This window comes from Cyprinodon variegatus, unplaced genomic scaffold, assembly GCF_000732505.1.
Source record: "Cyprinodon variegatus isolate N-32 unplaced genomic scaffold, C_variegatus-1.0 Scaffold187, whole genome shotgun sequence".
NCBI lineage: Eukaryota > Metazoa > Chordata > Actinopteri > Cyprinodontiformes > Cyprinodontidae > Cyprinodon > Cyprinodon variegatus.
In genome coordinates this window covers 544327-563989 of record NW_015150640.1, presented here as the reverse complement: position 1 = coordinate 563989, position 19663 = coordinate 544327, and the positions used below count along the sequence as shown (strand labels likewise).

The window sequence follows — 19663 nt, the reverse complement described above, 5'->3', positions numbered from 1 at the left end:
AGTTGTCCCTGCTTTGAGAAAGTGTTTTTATTTTTCGATTTCAATCAACGTGAGATCTTGGATATCAATGAGACTGACTGTATTCAGTAGATAAAGGTAAAAAAAAAGAAAAAAGTAAGCTTTGGTCCATGTTCAATCAGATGGTTTCATGTGTGGGGCTTTACCTTATATTAAGAATAATCTGCATGTTTGCTTTGTTACTTTGTGTTAAGATGCAAGTGTGACCTAATCGAGTTCAGCATATTTTATCAAAGACACAAACATAGAGAAACATGGAGCCTAATGGGCATTTTCCACATCCGGGCTGCAGTTTCAAACTGGAAGTTTTAATGACTTTGGTGAGCGAGTCATAATCAGACAGAATAAACTGTTCTCCACATTTAAACTCCTGCTCCAGGGTACAGCGGTTTATTTTCCTCTGCTTGTTTTTAATCTGGAATTAATTCAATGTATTTGGTTTTAACAATGGGATAAAACATAACAGCACACATCATCATCAGAGAGTATCCATTTATTAACAAGTAATACAAGCATTTCAGACACTTGTACAGAAGGTTATCAGTCACTTGCTCTCAGATACCAAGAAATTTCCTCAGCTGTTTTCAAGCCAAGAAAAAACTTTGGCAAAAAGCTGAAGTCACATGAAGACGAGGACTGCGGGACTTCAGCTTTGTCCCATCTGTATTTTATTTCTCTGCACTTTTATTTAACCTTTGGCTGTCACTGAAATAGTTTTTTTTACTTTAAGTCCTCTGAATTATTTGTACAGCTGGCTGAGCCCAGCTCAGATTTCTTTTTTCTCTGTTTGGCTGCTTGAAACCGACAGAAAAATGTGACTGTACCATTCCCTGAGCGAAGGTACATCACATCTTCCACTGCCAACTTTCCCTCCTCCCCCCATATTTTACCATTTTCCCCTTCCATTTCAGTCTCATCTTGCATCTCATTTGAATTTGTCTTAAAATTCCCCTTTTTAAATAGCTTTAGTCCACTCAGTCTCCTTTGTCATCTTGCAGACCGCGAACCGTCTCTAAACGCTTGGCCCTGATGGTGGGCAGCTGTTCATACATGTCAAAGCCAAGCTGTAGGTGCTGTCGGGGCAAACGGAAAAGAAGCAAGTGGTTCCTCAACACCTGGAAATGAAAAACAGAGAGTGTGAAGGATGTGGAGAAAAAAGCAGCAGGAGTTTGTCTTAACCAGTTTTTCTCTGCATGAGGAGGAGGGGGAGAAGAACTGTGCATCAGATAGAGCCTCTGAAATTAGCATGGTGAAGATTACATAGAGAACTTTCCCCAAAGCAATTCCAACTCTTAGTTTTAGGTGACTGTGAACCAACACTACAAACCGCTTAATCGTAAACAATGGAAATAAGTGCGAATCACTTTTAGCCTTTTTTTTTAATGTATTTCTAATTATCATATAAAATATTTGTATAGTATCTATGAATGATCATTGTGCAGGACTCCACTGATGAAGAAAAACTCTGAAAGGCCATCACTAAAGATCTGCAGCAGACACAGACTTTTATGTTGCAGATGAAGAAAGATCTAAATTCAGCGAAAGATACCTTTTTGCACACGGAAAAAATAATAATATAGCTTTTTAGCTATTCCAAAGGTTAGCCTGGGCTGTTAGAGCATCACTAAGGAATATTTAAGTACATTTGGACTTGGTATACCTAAGAAAGTTGAAAGAATCTTAAAAATTAAATAGCATATAGGAAAACAGTAAAATCTAACCTTGAGCTGTTCTTCCACATATGGCACTGGAATTAACTGAAGATAAAAATCTATAGTATGAACTCTTCAGAACCTTCATCTTCTGAAGATAGTTTGTGTGGAAGGATCCAGCCTAATCAATGCATTAATCTACTAGATTCAGGTCAAAATACATCTATCTGAGATGCATTTTGATCTTTTTGCATGCATAACTCAGTTAAAGATGTCTGGTGCAAATTTTACACTAAAAGCTTCTTTAGAAAAATATATTTAATTATGTCAAAAACATTGATTACCCCTGCTGTATTTATTAGCAGTTTGTACGGGACTTAAGTTGTTAATCAGAAATGAGACTGTATCTAAATAAGCTTATTCAAAAAAGGATAGTATAAGCTATTTAAACTGTTGAAAGAAGGTATAAACAAATATATAGAATATTTAGATACAATAAAACAAGGAATAAAAACATGACCAAATGGATCTCAGCAAATGACACAGTTAACAAAATAGAAGGAGGTAAATCCTAACAGTGTTACTAATGTCTGCTAGGAATCAAAACTGACCGGATGAGGTCTGACATTTCAAATAAAACTTAAGTTCTCAATCAAAACTGTTCAGGCAAACAGACCTCACTGGAATTTAGCTCATCCCTAGATTAGAATATATATCATCAACCTCTTTCACTTTTGAGAGGTGACTTTCCTCTAAGTTTGCCCTTAGTGTCCTTCTGCACAGAGCTCTCCAAAGCCCTCACCTTTGAGCCATCTCCACTTATGTTGCATGTTTTCAGTCTCGCTGAAGATTAAGGACTTTTTCAAAGCACTTCAGTCAAACACTGACATTTAAGGACACGTTTTCTACACTCTGCTTCTCATGCAAACACTCAAACACATCAGTTAAACTGAGAATCAGCGCTTTATCCAAGAACACCAACATGTGGAACATATAAGATCCAAATCAAGCCACAGGCTTTTCGTCCAGAAGTACAGTGAAGGACAAACACTTCAACATGCCTGAAGTTGATGGTCATTATGTTGGCTGACTTGCTGGTCATATTTAATAATTCTCTCTTTAAGCTGCATCTAAATGTGGTTTGAGTCTAATTTCATGAAAGACTGAATTCAGAGGGCATCCGGGATAAATCGGTTCTTTAGGTCGGTCTCTAAAATGTGATTATGGCAGGAATGTGATGATACTGATAGTATCCTCTCTGCTTTTTATATGAACAAAAGACAAAATGCATTTGGCTTGGTAAGGATGTCACCCTTGACGTCAGTGATCTAAATGTTATATTAGGTCACAATGCAATAAGTCTGGGGATTTTTTTCAGACAACTTTTAATTCAACAAACAAGTTGATCCAGTGGTCTAATCAAGCTTTAAACTCTTTCCTTGCTTAGCAAAAGTTGAGTTTTTTAAACTGTGCTGATCTTTAGAAAACTGAGCACTGCTTTTCAAGCTTCAGAATCCATCACTGTAAAGCTTTTCATGTCTAGATGGAGTACATCCCCACCACTTTATTCCCTCTCCACTACCTGCCTGCCTGTCTGTCTTAAAATAGATTTTAAGCTCCCGTTGCTCCTTATTAAAGCTCTTAATGGTCTTGCCCCAGAAATTTCTGCATCCCTGTAAAACCCCTAGGGTCGTTATTCCTGTTCCTCTTTAATGTCTGAGAAATTAGGGTGAGCGGGCGTTCTCAGTCTCAGCACCCATAGTCTGGATCCATTTAATTCTCACTGACCTGAGCTTTTATTCACAAAAAGCTTTAAAACTGCACCAGTTTGGCATTTCATACCAGATTTATAGCTTTTATCTTTACCTCCCTTTTTTTATCTCGGTTTAAAATGTTTTTCTTGTAGTGCACTTTGGCGGTTTGTTGGCTACTTTGAAGGGTTACAGAAACAAATCAATATTATAGTTGAGCCTTTGAAAAATATCGGGACAAATGCCCAATTTTGGCCAAATGAAGTGAAAGTTGTCGCACTACAGTTATTTGCATTTTCAAACCCTTTGATGCACGGGTGCATCTCAATACACAATCTTATTGTGAGGTAACACAGTTCAAAAAGAAACATAATGACATATTTGAGTGTTTCGTTCTGTTAATTTTGAAGATTGTGCACTAAAGCTGATAAAAGCTGAATTTTTTTGTTTCTTAGAAACTTAAAATATCTGATAAGACCATTAAGAAAGGATTTTTAATACACAAATGAACCTACATTTCCAAATAAAGTACAATAAATTATTTTCATATAAAAGGGGACTTAAGCCTTTTTAGAGTCCTGACCTTTTATCTTGTCAAGATAAAAGGTCAGGACTCTTGTGGCTGAAGTTACTATGTCATTTATCCATATTTATATTTTCAGACCCACTTTTTTCCTCAATTTAACTTTCCATTAATAATACTGATTACTGTACCGCAACAACAAAATTGACCTATTGTGTTCCTCTCTTTGTGTAGGGTGTCAGCAGATTATAACATGATCAAAACAAACCAAAACAAGTCTCTTTTATTGATTAAATCCTACTGCTCTTGTATAACTTTCTATAATAATCATCAATGTATTATAACCAGGCTAAATAGAAATTAAGACTTTGTTTGAAATGATTATTTCACTTAAATTACTGAAATAGACGTTTGGACAATATTTCAATTCACTTGAATTTTCCAACATGAGTAAAGTCTCACTGCAGAATTAACCCAATGCTGAGATCAACAAACAAAATGAATGTTTTAAACAGATAAAAAGTAAGAGGAGAAATTTAAAGACAGAAGAGCAGAGAAAAAAAAGAAGTGAGGTCAACAAGCTGAAAAACAGTGAAACAGACTCTCTTTCCAGAGAGTTGGAGTCAATAATCAAATCAATGAACACCTAAAAGCTCAGAGAGAGACAGAGACAGGAAGAGGCAATGAAAACAAGACAAGCAGTGAGTGCAGAGGGTTCAGCTGTACCTCGTCTGTCAGGTAGTAGATTTTCCTCAGCATACTCATTCGAGCTGCTTCCACCTCCTGGAAAACATATTTGATTCCAAGTTAATGCAACAAAAATCATTATTATAATCTTTGAGAACAGTTGGTCAAATTAGGAGGAATTAAAACACTGTAGAGAAATTTCATGACATCTGGAGAAAATGGGGTTTTATAACTTATCCAACCTGTCTTTATGTTCAATAGATGAACCAGCGTTTTCAGTAGCAAAAGGAAAATCCCCACTAAAGAACAACCATACCTCTTTCATATTTCCAAAACTTTTATATATTTGATCTTTTTTCTATGATAGATCAACCCAAAGTAGCACAAGATCACACAGTGGGAGAAAAATGATGTTTGGATTTATTGTTTTTACGACAAATACGTGACATGTTCTCTTCTGCCAACTTTGATGTGAGAAATTCAGTCCAAGTTGGCATTACTGGAAATCCGGGTATTTTCTTTTTAAGCATCTTGATGTTTGTTAGAGAACATCAGTAATTAGGACCAATAGGACTGAGGGAAACATGAGATAGATCGGGAAAAAAGGTTCCAAGATGTTTAAAGCAGAAGCCAACATCCTAAACTTTAAACCTACCAAGAACTGTCAGTCCACCTTAACTGACCGGACAGACAAGAAGAGCGTTAATCAGGGAGGCAGCCTCGAGGCAAGCTTTAGAGGAACTGCAGACTCACAGTTCAGGCAGGAGACTCTGCAATAACGATTAATCAAGTTTCTAAAAAGCAGAGTTCAAAGAAAGAGGTTAAATCGATCTGGTCAGAAGGGACCAAGCAAAACTCTGTGACCTGCATGCAGAATATTGTGTGTAACGTTTCACACCCCTTAACAAACACTGCCTGGAGAGAAATGGTGCCGGCAGCATCATGCTGGGTGAATAATTTTTCAGGAAGTAAAGCCTAGCTGGACAGAAGTGATGGAGAAGTTAGAGATACAGGAAGACCCTGGAGGAGAACTAGTTAAAGCCTAGAAAACAACAACTAAAGGTTCATAATTATGTCTTAAAATGGCAAAAAATAAAACCAATAGCCAAGAGGAGGCAAAGAGTTTGTCTATAACTGTGCAAAGCTGGAAGAAACATGTTCAAAAGACCTAAGGGATAGATAAGAATAAAGATTAAAAAAAATTTTTAAGCAAATTATTAATACTATTTCATGTTTATACTTGTGTCTTCCATCCAACTTCTCCCACTTATTCAAGGCATTGAGCTCAATGATTTACCTGGTGTTGCTAGATGAAACAGAACCAGCTGGCATAGTTGCACGTCATCAGAGCATCAGTATCTTTTTGCTGACCCAATACTAAACATAGAACCGGTGGATTTAACCAGAAAAAGGTGAGATGACCCAAAATTTAGAACATGGAACTAGAGGAAAAGCATGGTAAGCATGTTTTGTACTATATGAAAATATGAATCTTGGTTTTAAAGTATAAAATTGCTATCAAATTCCACATTAGATAAACTTTGTTTAACCTTTAACCCGAGCAAATACCAGTATGAGCCTCTGAGGGCTTTTTTTCATAAACTTAAAAGGCCTTAAAGCTTCTAAATAAAGTCCCCATCTGTTAAAATATCACTAAATATCACCAAAAATATTCTTTATTGACTTTGTGTTATACTGTAGGAATCTTGTATATATTTTCACTTGATACTTTTGGAGCTACTCTTGATTTAATCGGATATGTAAAGTTCAGGTGGAAATTGTTCCTAAAACCCTCTGAGCTTAAGGGCTTAAAGGTTGCACCTTTTTTCTTGTACGGTTAGTTGGGTTTAGAGAAATCACCACCAGTGGACAACCTTAGGATCCTTAGAGTGTCCATTAGAGCTCATTGGACAACATGTAACAAAGATGCTAAAGGCACGTATTAGTTGTCTGCAATATAGAGAGCGCTAATATGTACATTTCTACTTTAGATGCTAAATATTTTCGATGCTAAAGTAAACAATAAATATTGTTAGTATTTACACCACCTAAAATGAAATATGTCTCTGAAATGTTTCACAATAACTCCTTTGAGCCTTTGATAACCACCATGAAGCATGTGAAGACTGAAGGAAACAATTAGCCAGTTTCAATGTCTTTAGGTCTTAAGGTTATCAATTTTTTGATTGTTTGTTTGATCTTTTTTATTTTAATTGTAAATGTTGTGAGCATCACAATGCTGATTTTAAGATTTACTGGCTGGTTATCAGTTCTGATAATCAGGACTTAACATTAGTGAAAATTATATTTATCTTGAGGTTTTGTTATTTTTAAAAGTATTAATTTTATTGGTCTATAGTGGGTGTTATAAAATCCTGTCCACTTTCCACATTTTTTTAAGCTAAAACACAGTGGTTTCCTAGTAACACCCACCCCAGGCTTAACCAGTTTACTGGAGGAAACACTGTGCACCAATTAAAATACAGTGTTGAAGTCAGATGAATATGAGTCCGTAAGTTGTCACATTTTTATTTTTTATTTCATATACTCTAATAATCCCAGAGGGAAATGACTTCTCTGCATTTAACCATCCCCTTGGGGAGCAGTGGGCTACCATTGTCAGGCACCCGGGGAGCAGTCTGAGGTTAAGGGTCTTGCTCAGGGACCCAGAGTGGCAGTCTGTGGGAGTGGGGGATCAAACTCAAAATCTCAGGATTCAAAGCCCTATGCCCTAACCACTAGGCCGCCACTCCCCTAGTAGCATCCTAGTAGCTCCATGCTTCTTTGCGTTACATTTTCAAATTAAGGCAGTTAAAAAAAGAAGCCAAACTAGTGTCAAAATCATAAAGATTCTGAGTCTTTGTGTCGATTTAGGGAAGTAAAACAGCTCAGAAGTCACGCAAAGGTTTGGCTTTTTTCTTCTGAAATAGCAACCAATGTTTGCATAAGCGAACCTGGCAAACAGCTGTCACACAATATAAATAAAAGTTGGAATGAGAGCTGGCTGCTTGACTGCTCCACCTACTGGCAGGGAGTTAAACTCGTAGCTCTTAAGTAAGATATCTGTGAGAATCCAGTAAAAGAATTCATGGAGTATTTTTTACCAAAAAACTAAAAGGGTTTGTAAAAGTAAAATGCTTTAAAATATAACCTTTATAAGAAATGTGGACATCAACGTCATACTTTTCATTTAAAAAAAATCAAGTGCATTCAAATAACCTTCCAGATTAGAAGAAAATGTTTAATATTTTTTAAATGTCCACTGTTTACAGTCAGTAGGCAATTTACCACTTAGCATTGCATAATCAAAGACATAAAACAACATTTTTGATCTTTTTAAATCAAGTATTAAAGGAGTTTTTTTGTTTGTTTGGGAATTATTTTGATCCATGATTTATTTGATTGTTATATGATGAGAAAGCAGCAGCTAACAAGCTGCAAACTAATGGAAACTTTTAATCAAATGAAGGAGCGATCCAGTAAACCAGATCAGTGATAATGCCTGAATGTCAGGATATGATGAAGTCACCATCAGCAACATGAGAAAGGATGTTAAAAGTCATAAAGTCGTCTAAATGTTGTATTGGTGAGTTTTTAATTTGTTGACATCATATAAACTCCCGGAGGTCTGATTCCGTCTCTCATTTACCGCAGCAACAGCACCCACTGGATGGGAAATAATTACACAGTTCACTCCTCGTCACACAATTTTATGTCTCTTATAAAAATAACCCAATTAAAACCTTCATCATTTGGCAGCATCATTGAAACATCAAACTTTATTTTCCTTAAAAAGGAAAATAAAGCTTTTAGTCCCATTTTTCTTTATGCAAAGACTAAGCTGAGCTGTACCTGCACTGCAGCATCCTGAGAGAAGATGAAGGAGTTGATGTGAGACAAGGCGACCACATAAAGGACGGGACACCATGACAACCTGAGGGTCCCCGTCACTAAACAGCGAAAGTACAGGTGAAGAAGAGGAAGGGAGTCTTCCGGTGGTGAGGTGAACCGCTCGATGGGGACGGACAACTTCAGATAAAGAGAGAGAAAACAATAACCTGGCTTAATCAAAATGTATTATTATCATTATTATAAAAAGGCTTATATTTAAAAAGCAGCTGGTGATCTTACCTGCTCCATAGTAACACCCAGGGATCTAAGCATCCCCACATGTTCTCCAAAAACAGCCAGCCTCAAGGAGACGCTGTACCTCCTCTGCAGAGGGAGGAGAACCCAACAGCCAAACAGCCTGTCTCCAAAAGATACAGCTTCATACTGTGACAAAAGGGCTGTGTACAGGTCCTGGAAGGAGGCAAGACCTGGAGGAGGCACATCCAGGTCCAAAGAGTCCAATCTGGACTCCCTACAAACAAAAAAAAGAAAAAAGAAACCTTTGTTAAGACCTCTCCTGTAATACTTCAGCTTCATGTGGAACTTTTCCATGCTTTCACCTGGTGAGCAGCCTGAACAGTCCCCAGGTCAGCCTCTGAACAGGTCTCTCCAGGAACAGATCGCTCGAACTGAGGAAGACGCAGGACAGGCGGGCAAGTTTGGCGACAGGAGGGACGACCTGAGGGTCAGAAAGGACCCATCAGTGAAATGTTATCTACACGATTCTATAAACGGATCAGGTAGCTACTAATCATAGTGATGACTACCACTTTATTGCTTAAAAACATCAGCGCTCCAAACACAGACTGCTCTAGCTTAACAGAGTGGATGCTGAAAGAGTTTATGAAAACAAATGTCTTGGGGTAATAATTGCTAGTAAAATAATCTGGAAGTCTAAATATACATAGCAAATTATTAGAGTGTATCCATTTTCACCAAAGCAAATCACTCAACTGTTCTCTGATTCAGCCATATATAAATTACAGTATAGAACTTGGGTAATACTTACAAATATTAAGATTAGGATATTGGCCATTGGGATTAAATAAAATGTACAGTAAAACCTGCTATTCATACTAGAGAAATGAGCCATAAGAAAAAGAATCATAGTTCTGGTTACAGAGATCATACAAATTCATCCCATTTAAAATCAAAAACATCAAAATGCACAGATTTTGTTAATTTTCTCAATCATGTATAAAGCAATAAACTATTTACTTCCTGGAAGTATTCAGAAAAAAAGTCTGGGGCTATAACTTAAGGTGGGGTGGGGGGTGGGGTTACTTGAAACATTAAGTGGCCACGTACAATATTAAAAAGTTTGTAGAGTGAAACTGTGGAAGAATTGGTGTGGATCTCGAGCAATAGCCATAAATCAGCACCAAAAAGGATGATGTGCTTAAAAAAAATTGGTTTTCTAATAAATTCATGCGTTTATTTTTTCACTTAATTCAATTAAATTTCAACACCCCTAACATGAATGTTTGGAAGGACTGTTGATTGAGTACTGTGTGTCTGTAATGCATGTTATCTATTTTTTTATATGAAAGGAGGTAGACACAATTAAGCTTTCACTTCTGCTCACTCCTTTTGGGAATCCTCGAAATACTGTGTTGGCTATTTTTCCATTTTAATATAACGCTGATAAAAAATTAATAACAGACTCCTGGATAGGTGACAAACAGTTTTTAGAAAAAAAATGAGCATAAGAATGTTTTCCTCCGATTTAAGAGCGTTTAGTCGTTGGCATGACCTGGATGATGGAGAATTTGCTCTGGCATAACAATTTATTATTAGAAAGACTAAGCTGAGTGGTATAATCTAATTATCAGTTATATTATTAATCAATTTCTTTTCTCTATAATCCGTTTTCTTCTATCATCTCAATGTTCTTTCACATCTCACTCAGCTCTCAGGTCTGGAAAAAAGAATGGACAATAAAATTCATCCACCCACCGATCATCTCAAAGATCCTCCATTTGCTTCAGTTTAAGTAAAGATCGATATAAAGGTCTTATTAACTTGACTTGTACCTTCAGAGCTTCTTCCCTCCAGACCTCCAGCAGCAGCAACCATTGCAGACAGTGGGTCACTGCCTGCAGAGATCCATGAGGAAGCTCCTCCACTGCCAACCCTCCACCTTCAGACACGCCGGTCCGCTCATAAAGGCTGATCAGTGGGATGTAAGGCCAGTCGGAGGGGAGCGTAGGCCCGGTGAGCTCTGGAAGGAGATGCGAGCTGATCCACGGGTTGCGCCCAAGATAAACGTTTCGGGACGTGAGCACGGACTGTTCCAGGTGGGCCAGGTGAGTGAGGTAGCAGCCGCGTATGGAGGGCAGCTGGCTGCAGGCTTCTCTAAGAAGAGCCCCAACAGTCTGGAGAGATGGAGATGGCTGGGTGTGGAGCCTCAGCTCCCCGAGTTCCACAGCCTCTGGTCCACCACTGTGTCCCTCTCTGCAAAGCAAACAAAAAGACCAAAGATAAGCTCATACATATATGATTAAGGCATTACCATAAGGCAACAGAGTCTGTTTAAATGATTCCATCTAAAGAATATTTTATAAAAAAAGTCGGACCACTTCGATCCAATCACAGCCATTTTTTGTTATACCCTTCATTTAACCTCCAAGGAGCGGTTCCTTTCTTTTTTTCGATATGGAAGAGATCCAGAGAAATAGTTCTGCTAAATGACGTCCCCAAAGAAAATCTCTACTACTTGATCAACCAACAAAAGCCTGAACTGCTGCGGTCACTTTAACTGCCTCACAGGAGCCGCAGTGACGATTTAATTTGGCCTCCGACCTCCGGTTCCTTCTCTGCTGCTTTAACTCACAATAATAAGCTGGTTCATTTTTTCCACATCTGATTTAAATAGGAGAAAAAAAAACTGATTAAACATCTGAGCTGAGGTGAAGAGCTGCTTTTTATTTGATCCCTCATACATAACAATTAATCCCGTTTACTTATATTGTCATGAGACCATGATGAGACTGTAAACACACCTACAAAAACAGCCTCATCGAACCTGAATGAATGTTAAATGATTTTTCCAAGTTTGCTAGAGAATCCCAAAGATGATGCAAACCACCAGCGCTGCTGAGGACTGCATGTGTCACAAACAGTAATAGGTCTGATATTAGACCATTATAAACCAGTGGTGATGGAACTTGTATCATTCTCATGTAAACAGGGCTCCAGATACCATCATCTTTATTTTAAAGAAATCCAGTCTTGTAGGGTTTCTGAGAACGGGGCTTTCAATGCCTGCAACCTCGCTGTCATTTCAAGCAACTATTATTTAAATAGCATGACCATTTAAAAAATATAAAGCAAGAAATAAAAGCTACTTCTATGTTGATTACATAAAAATGTATTCTGCTGCTCGCTGTGAAGTTAACGAATGAGTGTTAATTATCTCTGCAGCCTGACGTCTGCAATCATTTTGTACCAAGACTGTTTAAGTTCATTGTAGGTCAAGCTTTATAAAAGTGTTCAAGAATTGGTAAACAGAAGCCGTCAGTGAAAGGCTGTTGCTTTATGAAGGTTTATTAAATTAGTGTGCACAAACAGAGACTGAATTTGGTTCTGATTCCTTTAACTTAGCATACCCAGACGAATAGCACCATCATTTCTGTGCGTTGCCTTCTTACGCTGAATCGCATCGAGTCGTCATTTGTTTAAAATCTGAATTGCACCATATCACAGCAGAGGGTGATGTCTCTTATTAATAGTGTTGTATAAAGTACTGAAATGTCGGAGTCAAGTAAAAGTATAAGTTCCTCTCCAAAATATGACTTTGGTAAAAGTCCAAGTCACTGACTGAAATGTTACTTGAGTAAAAGTCTTAACCCTGTAATGCCAAATGTGTCGTATTTGATACATACGGTTTCTGAAATGTTTTGCGTCTGACACCTTTTGCATAATTTAATGGAAAAAACTTTGCTCAAAATCCTATTGTACACAATCAGATACACCTGATAACAGAGGGTAGAAGACTACACAAAAAATAATTTTGACTTATCGCATAGTAATAAATTATTAATATCAAAAATTTATTTCTGTTTTTTCTCTTTACATATTTTGTTAAAAGGCCAAATAAGGACTTCAAACCTAAAAAAAAATAGTAATTTTCTGTTTTGTTTTATTCTTGGATCAGGCTTTAAAGGGTTAAAGTATCTGAAATGGCTTGTACTTAAGTATAAGAATTACTGTAAAAATAGATGTACTCAAGTAATGTAGTGAAAAGTATAAGTAAAAAGTAGTTCAGTTTGAATGACATTTTTTTTTACATTTTGGTAAACTTTGAAGGTTAAATTCACTTAAAATAATATAAACAACCAAGTGTAGGATAAATTTAGACTGGCTTTGCGAAACAAGCGTATCCTATTGGTGTTGATGAACAAGCCCAGGCAAGATCCGACTTTGTAGTCAAAAGGTAGGGTCAAAACACTGTTTCTCTCGCTCGTTTTTTTTTTTTTTTTTTTTTTACTTAGTAACTAATCCAAACATTGAAAATGTATCGGAGTAAAAGTATACAATTAAGTTCGTAAATGTAGTGAAGTAAAAGTGAAAGTTCTCAAAAAAATGTATACTCTTGGAAAGTATAAAGTACTCCAAAATACAGTAGTAAAGTATTTTTACTTCGTTACTATACAACACTGCTTATTAATACTGCTGGCAACTGAAATGGACAGTTGGTTAGCTATTATTTCCAATTTTCACGTAAGTAGCTTTTAAATAATTATGTGAAATGTATCTTGTTTTGATTCTCATAGCGCACACCGGATATTGGAAGCAATAACTTTACAAACTGCTTTTCTATTCGGATGCATCCCATTTTTCAAGCAATTATTTAATAAAGTTAAAGTCAGGGTGGGTTTTTGTGAAAAACAGACTGCTTCCCTGCTCCTTAGTGATTATAGGTTCAGTTCTGGTCTCCAGCTGGTGCAGAAAGCAGCTGGCAGCCTTTAACTGGTACACGAAAGAGAGACAGCACAAACTCCTGCTTTGGCCTCACTGGCTGCCAGTTTAAGATTATTTCCTTTTGTTTTTGAAATCTTTAAATTGTCTGAGCCCTCCGTATCTCTCCAAGCTTCTACAAGTGCATTGCTCCTCCCTTTCACTTATAGGTCAGCAGACCAGCTTTAGCTGGATGTGCCGGAAGCAGCAGAAGCTCAGAGGGGACTGAGCTCCAGAGCCTGCAGCCATTAAATATCACACAGGCCCTTACACTGTCTATGTTTAAGCTCATCTTATTCAATTTTTGCAAACAGCTTATAATAAATTGTATTTTACTCTAGTTGTCGGTTGGTTTATCATGTATGCTGTACATTTTTTGTTCAGCAATGTGGTCAGATGTGCTGTTTTTAAAGTCTTTATAAATACAAATGGCTTGGCATGGATTAAGCATTAAATGAAATACAAAAATATTTTAGGCATCCAGGTGCTTGTTTTTGCTGCTCACCCATCAACCACTGTAGTAGGTTGGTGGATGAGAAGCAGGGTACACCCATCACACACCAACAATGAGACACACAAGACAGAATCACAACCACACTTACATTAGGACAATTTAGAGTAACCAGAGATGTTTTGGGCTGTGGCAGGAAGCCAGAGTACCAAGAGAGAAACCACATAATCATTTGGAGAATATGGGAAGAAAAAAAGAAGAGCAAAAAGAACCAAGGCTCGGATTCAACCTCTTTCAACATGCAAGGAAACTGCTCCGCCAAAAACTTTACACCATCTTCAGTTTCATTGGTCAATACGCCGACTGTTGTTACCAGCAAAAAGAATCAAGTTTATTGCATTGTCTATATAAATATTCTTACTTTTCCATTTTTTATTTTTTTTTTATTTAGCTTTATTACATTTAGGTTGTTGAAACCAACACTAATCATCACTTATCATCAAGCATTGATTGGCCAAGTGGTTTTATTTTGTTCTTATCCATTTGTAAAATTATAGACAAAAATAAAAAAACTGAAGGAATGGTGTTTGGCGTCTTTTTAATTAAGAAGCGGTTTAAACCTATCTAAACCAAACCATTTTAAAGGTCACGCTCCGTGGTAAGGTCAGCCAGTCACTCTAAGATGTTCTGAAATCCAGGGTTCTCGCCAGGATTTTTCTATGAGCAGCTACGCATCGGCGCAGCAAGGCTGCGTTTTATTGATTGAAAAGAAAACAAAGAGAACCCTCTGACCATCAGTCAGTTCTGCTTGCAAACTGGCCTTTTGCAAATCTTTCCGAACCTGGTCCTTCACCCCTGCTTCCAAAGCTTCCAAAAGCGATTGCCTGCAAGCACTTTGTGTGTGTCAATAGCAGAAGGGCGAGGGAGTTTAGATTTTCACAGCGCTTTCCTCACTCATATGTTTGAAAACACCTTTTCTGCAGCTGTTACACTCATTAAAAATCAGCGTATTGGCCTAATTTCAGAGTATTTTTGACTGTTTCTAGGGTAACCAGGTTTGGCTGAAATGCGCAGGACAGAAACTTAGGCCTTATTTTTTCTATCTCTGTTTTTTTTTCTTTTAATTACACCAATCAACTATGATGTTCTTGTTGTGCTGCACTTGGTGCAGCCTGTTTTTTTAAAGTGCTACACGATGGAAGCTGGCTAATCTAAGCTTAAACAAAACACATTAGCTTAACCAATATGCAGATGATGTGCTGTTATATGTCCATCTTTATGCGTGTTTCCTTTACAGCATAGGTGATCCAAAATGTGTGGAAGTGTCGGGTTGATTTTCCACTTGAAGGTTAAACTGACATATTGTGTTTTTGAAGCAGTCTTTTCCCCAAAAGGATGAGAGACTCCAAAAAACACTGAGGTCATTTTTTATGGTGATCTCAGGTTCTAACTGCTGCATCGATAATGTAAGTTTGCATAATGTTACATTCACTATAAGACAAAGGTTTGGACCATGCTAAGTAAAACTGACACTGAATGTGATATACTTCCATCTGCACTTCGTTAATGTAAATCCCAACTTACTGGTCTTTCAGAGTAATCCATCATAAACCTGCAACAAATTCAGAAAAGTCCTGCCGGGAATGAGCGGGAACATACTCCCACTCTCAAATCCCTCCACTGCTTCCAACTATATTTTAAAACTGATTTTAAAAACTTAAAAAAAATACTCTGAAACACCCTAAATGGCATACATTAAATCTCAGCTGTCTTTAAGAGCAGATAAGGGTCTAGCCTGCCATTTCAAACTGTTTTAAAGGCTGACAGTAGCCTTATAGTGGCAGGATGAAGCTGCTAATTTGAAGGTACTGAACGTCCACAAAATTCAACTATTTTAAAGCGAAAAAAATAAAATAAAAAACCAACATTAATCATAACCCATCTTTTGTTTTTCAAACTAAATAAAATATAACCCATCAAGCTGACCATCTTCAAGTTTATAACACTTTATAGCTGCAAACAAACGTTGGATTGGTTTCCTGACCAAATGGGTTTGAAGCTCCCTTAGTGAAACTGACTTTGGAAAAGTTTTAGTTTGATCTGAATTTGATTACTGTAAATCTCTACTTGTTGGCCTTCCAGAGCAATCCATCATAAACCTGCAACAAGTTCAGACGAGTGCAGCCAGAATGTTAACCAGCAGAGAAAGGAGCGAGGACATCAATCCCACACTAAATAACTCCACTGGCTCCCTCTAGTTTTCATGAATAGTTTTAAAGGTCAATTTCTAAGTCCTTAAGAGCCCCAAATAACCCAAAAAGGCCTGAAGGTAAAACAAACACAAATCAAAAGGGATTGTTTTTCTGTCGAAAAGGATGTTTCAAATGGTATGCTGAACGTTTTTTGTGTGTATGCTCATTGCCAAAGAAGAAAAGGAAACACTTTATCTAAGGTCTCTATGTGGGAAATGTGAAGAGGGAACAGACATTAAAACCAATGCTGGAAACACTTTTACTTTGAGAATATTTGAAAATAAAAGCACAAAATACCAATAAAACATGATAGAAATGCCGTTTTTGCCCACTGTAGTAAATAACAGGCAGACCACCACAGAGAGCATTATTATTATTATTAGAGCATTAGACTCTTCTGACTTCCAGATCACACTATCATCATTATCATCAACCTCATCATTGATGATAAATATAACTATCACTAGCTACAAGTCTAAACCAATTTAAAATAGAAAAGTTGTAAAAAATTAAACTCTAGATCTTTTAAGAATGTATTATTTATGTATTATTTGTTTAAAATGTGCTTTGGGAGAAACCAAAGAAACCAACATTTTTTTTCATAATTTGAGGCTTTTTATGTTTAAAAAAAATGTCAATCTTGACATATCTAGTGATTAAACAAAGATAATTAAAGGTTTTACTTACGATATAAAGTCCTTGCTGAAGATAACAGTGGAGAGCAGCTCATGTGCCAGGTACTCGCTACCCGGCAGTAACCAGGGGAGAAGCACCAGCGCCACCTGGTGGTAAAGTGAGGCATGTTTGGCTACTTCAAGCTCAATTGGAACCTGAAAAATATGAAAAAGGAAAAACCTATTAAAATGTATGAATCCAATGTGCAAACTGTTTGTTCTACAGATGTGTGAAACAACCAAAGCACTTCCAGATGTTGTAAATGTTCATGTTGGAACTCTACAGCTGAGCCTGGATTTAATTTATTTCTGACTCACCAGCCTGTGTGCCAGCCGGAGCAGCAGGTAGAGAACATGGTGTTCATGCTGGAGGAGCCAAGATGTGCGGTGGGACAGTGTGGGTGTGGCGTGGCTGCAGCTCTGCAGGTAACCAATCACAGAGTCTGATAGCAGGAGGCCTGCGAACTGAAATAGATCAGAGCGGAAATTGTTATTAAATCTGGGGTTTGCTTTACCCAGAATGTAGAAAAACATTAACTAGATTCCCACTAAGATTATATTACTGATCTACCTTTCTACTGAGACCTTTATGGATATCTGTGATGGTATTACAGAGGAGTCCCAGTCCTGCTAGGAGAGGAAATGGGGAGCTGGGAACAACCAGTCCTGGGCGATCCCTCCACCCTGAACAGGCTAAACCAGGAAGGTTTGGCGTAATCTCTGGATGCAGAAGACTTAACTGATCATTACACACAACTGAGGAGGACCTGAAGTAAAACACAGAAAAGTTTTTCCTCTGTTAGACATTTTCATATTGATGAACAATTTCCTTGATGAAAAAGTTAATTTATAATTAATAATTTTCATGCTTGCTATGCTCCAACAAGGGTTCTGCTTTTCAGTGAATGAAATATACCGGATATTCTTCATCAGGCCTTGCACAGAACTGTGACACATGAGAGGGAGGAGAAGCTCTGAAGTCAAACTCTCCAGTTCCTGCAGAGTCTCCACTGGCTTGAAGCAGGTCTGTGGAACATCACACAAAACAGTTCCTGGCAGTAAGTAACTTTTTCCTACCTGATTATACGCAGCTCTGACACCCAGACATAGTCATACATCTCTGCCCGCTCATCTTCAGCACTTATGTCAGATTCATTTTAGATTGATTAAAGTTTTTTTTTCTAAAGTTTTCTAACAATTACAACATGGAATTTCTCCTGGGATTTTAACTGTATTTAAATTTATTCCAGATTTTTTCAGATCTACACAGGGTCACAAATATACAGAACCAAATACTAATGTACACATTCCATCATATTTAATGACAGTTGAGAAGAAACACCTCCAACACACATTTTTAAAGAAAAAAAAATCCTTTATCTCCAGATGGATCATCTAAATAAGCGATCCTAATTGTCAATCATTCTGGTGATATGTTTACGAACGGCCGTCCTACGTGTTTGTCCCGTTAGCCATCAGGCGTATATCTGTTGGGGAGCTACGGTTTTAGGCAGTCATTGTCTAAGAAGTGTATGAGAAGTAAAGAAAGGCCTCAGAAGAGGCATATAAATCCCAGAGTGCTTTGCGCGGAGTGCTCCTTGCAAAGCATTATGGGATTTGCTGTCACAGCGGCCCACTGTCTCCATAGGCCGAGAGTGGCGACTAATAACAAAGATGCCGCAGGCACCGCATGGTGGAGGAGGGGTGATGCGACCAACAAGGAGCAAAGAGCAGTGATCATCTGTTCGAACGGTCAGTTAACTGAGTTCACTACAAAGTCCACTATATAGTCCCCGCTCTATATAGTGATTGAGGCATTTAGGGTGGCAGTTCAGACACAGTAAGCTTGTATGGGCTATGAGAACAGCAACTTTTAAACAGAGTGTGCACAAGGAGAAATGGGCTCATGCATGCTCTCGCACATGTTCAATAGGTGTTCCCCCTCAGGAGCGGGTACAGGGTTGTGCGTGTGCATTTTCTTTTCAAAAATCTGCAAAAATACTCCACTATACCTTTAAACTAGTTTTTTGATTGGTGCTACTGTGGCTTTTAAACACAATCCGCCCGTTTTAACATGATCTTTGGGGTCATATATTGCCAGCTTTAGAGTTAATGCATGTTGAGTCATTTGGATGTACTCCTTCTGGTTCAGTATTCCATCCACAGCACAGCTGGCAGCGAGGCTGTACCTCAGGATGAAGCTACCACCACCGTGCTTGATAGCTGATTCTGTGTTTTTAGGTTTAAAAACTCACTCCGACTTCTACAAACATAATTCTTGTTATTGTGGCCAGTCAAAACAATCTTAGCCTCATCTGAATAAAAAGTTTCTCCAGGAGGACTCCTGAGGACATCAGTCCATGTCGATATTAAACTGCTTTTAGTGGACAGAGATACAGGCGTTCCAGCAGCTTGGTGGATCCTGAGAGTCGTAACCAGTTCCTGTTACCCTGAAGGGGGACGTTTGGGTTAGATAGATAAGAACTGAAATCTAATGGTTCTAACTAGAAAATTATCTATCAGGGCTTCAGCTATTAGTTATTTCAGTAAACAATTAATCTCTCAGTTTTTATTAATTGAGTAATGTAAAGAGAGGTACTTAAACATACTTTTAAGAATTACCTCTACATAAAAAAATTAACACATCATATATATATATTAGTGCTGTCAATCGATTAAATTTTTTTAATCGCGATTAATCGCATCAATGCCTGAGTTAACTCGCAATTAATCGCATTTTAATTGCCAATTTTTTTTTCTGATTGAAAATCATTTAAATACTCTCGATGACATACAAAAAATACA

General features: G+C 37.6%; 1 protein-coding gene across 1 annotated transcript in view; it reads right to left on the bottom strand.

Annotated features, from left to right (window-relative positions):
- Window positions 1-490: 490 nt before the first annotated feature.
- rpap1 (RNA polymerase II associated protein 1) overlaps window positions 491-19663 on the bottom strand; it is a 32055-nt gene continuing 12882 nt past the window's right edge. The window contains exons 18-27 of the mRNA XM_015379246.1: window positions 17775-17884; window positions 17430-17625; window positions 17177-17323; window positions 16872-17014; window positions 10556-10976; window positions 9083-9201; window positions 8763-8994; window positions 8484-8660; window positions 4671-4727; window positions 491-1133 (exon numbers count right to left, since the gene is read on the bottom strand). Coding sequence (XP_015234732.1) covers window positions 993-1133; window positions 4671-4727; window positions 8484-8660; window positions 8763-8994; window positions 9083-9201; window positions 10556-10976; window positions 16872-17014; window positions 17177-17323; window positions 17430-17625; window positions 17775-17884 — 1743 coding nt within the window. The 3' untranslated portion in view covers window positions 491-992. The remainder of the gene's footprint in view (window positions 1134-4670; window positions 4728-8483; window positions 8661-8762; window positions 8995-9082; window positions 9202-10555; window positions 10977-16871; window positions 17015-17176; window positions 17324-17429; window positions 17626-17774; window positions 17885-19663) is intronic.